We start from the raw sequence: 1,530 nt of genomic DNA, 5'->3' as shown, positions 1-1,530 counted from the left end.
CAGGAGCCCCGCGCGCCGCTCCCACGGGGCCATGGTCGCCAGTGACGTGTAGTGCGCGGCGTCCGGGCCCTGCACGCGAGCCTCGAGGGCTGTCACCTTCATGAAGGCCTCGCTGGCGGCGAAAGCCACGGCGGAGCCCAGGGGAGTTAGGAACCTGCGTGGTTGGTGGAGGTGGCGAGGGTGTGGGAGCGGGCGAGGGAGCCGCGGAGAGGAAGAGGCGAGGGCTGGCGTGGGGCAGGGAGACCACTCACCTGACCAGTTCCCTCCATCCTGCCAGGTACTGCGACAGCTCCACATCCCCTTTGGGCTTCAGACTGTCTCGGAAGGACCTGGTCATGCGGCCCAGCATTCCCTGAGGTCCCAGACACTGAGGCTCTTCCCACCCTGCGGCCCCCAGGAGTCCCGACTTGTGCTGGACCTGGGGGTAGACGCGAGGGCAAGGGGGCAGGAGCAGAGCCGCTAGCCCGCTGGGCCTGCTTAGCCAGCAGCCCCGCCGGGCTCTGAAGAAACTGTTTCTAGGGTCTAGCTCGGGTCTCTCCTGCAGCTTCTGATGGGAGCGGGAAGATGAGGGAGAGGACCCACTGGTCACCAGATCCTCGGATGGCTCCCTTCCCCCATCAGGGTTCTGTCTGGAGCTCCCAGGCCCAGCCGTGCCCCCAGCGTACCTGCAAGGGCAGCGGTCCTTCCGGAGTGCAGGACTGTGCCCCGGGCCTGCAGCCTGACAGGGCGCCTGGGGACAGCGAAGCGGATTCCGGGTCAGGGCTCCGGGAGGGGGCTTGGGTTCCCAAGGATTGGACTGCTGGGCTCTTTCCTGAGCGGGTGAGGGAAAGGGCCACTCACGGAGGATCCGAGCGCTCAGATAAACCATCAGCACGAAGATAGCGAGAGCAGTTGCGTGTCGGAACCAGCGCCGCAAAGCCGGGGGCGGCAGCGCGACCCTCATGGCCTAGAGACTGTGGTGTCCTTTGCCTCCACGATGGGAAAGAAGCCTGCGGTCCCCTGAGGCACAAAGGGTTAATAATTAACCTCTTAAAGCCCCCATTTCTGTGTCCTTTGCCCTAGAGGGCAGTTAACCCAGGATGAGGGACAAAATAAAGATTTGGGGGATTTGATAGCAATGACCATACCCGCGGTTCCTTTCCATGTGCAGTTAGTTTGTAGGAAGAGGCCTGCTGCCTGGGTATTAGAGACAGGCTGGGGTCAGATCAGGCTCCTCTACTGGGCCTGGTGTGGGCCCAAAGTTACCTTTGGGCTTGAGGGCCGGGATGTAGCTCAGCGACACAGCGCCTGCCCAGCAGGCGTGAGGTCGTGAGTTCGATTACCCGTACCAAAAAACCAAAAAAACCCTCAAAAAAACACAACAACAATGCCAGGCATGGTGGTGCACGCCTGCAATCCCAGCACTCGCGCGGGAGGCTGAGGCAGGTGGATTGTCGAGAGTTCCAGACCAACCTAGGCTACAAAGTGAGCTCAAGGCCCCTCTGATCTGCATAGCGAGACCTTGTCTGAGAAAGCCAAAAAAAAAAAAAA

At 61.4% G+C, this 1,530-nt stretch overlaps 2 protein-coding genes across 5 annotated transcripts in view; both read right to left on the bottom strand.

Moving 5' to 3' along the window:
• The window catches only part of Gltpd2 (glycolipid transfer protein domain containing 2), a gene marked incomplete in the record, with an annotated part of 11,239 nt that extends 9,908 nt beyond the window's left edge, over positions 1–1,331 (bottom strand). The window contains 4 exon segments of the mRNA XM_013522215.1: positions 1–154; positions 252–418; positions 666–730; positions 841–1,331. Coding sequence (XP_013377669.1) covers positions 1–154; positions 252–418; positions 666–730; positions 841–943 — 489 coding nt within the window.
• The window catches only part of Tm4sf5 (transmembrane 4 L six family member 5), a 17,339-nt gene that overhangs the window by 2,373 nt on the left and 13,436 nt on the right, over positions 1–1,530 (bottom strand). The window lies entirely within an intron of this gene.

The sequence above is a fragment of the Chinchilla lanigera genome, unplaced genomic scaffold (genome assembly GCF_000276665.1).
Source record: "Chinchilla lanigera isolate Chin_1 unplaced genomic scaffold, ChiLan1.0 scaffold00066, whole genome shotgun sequence".
NCBI classification, from domain to species: domain Eukaryota; kingdom Metazoa; phylum Chordata; class Mammalia; order Rodentia; family Chinchillidae; genus Chinchilla; species Chinchilla lanigera.
The sequence above is the reverse complement of the archived record's forward strand: the minus strand, read 5'-3'. Positions and strand labels throughout refer to the sequence as shown.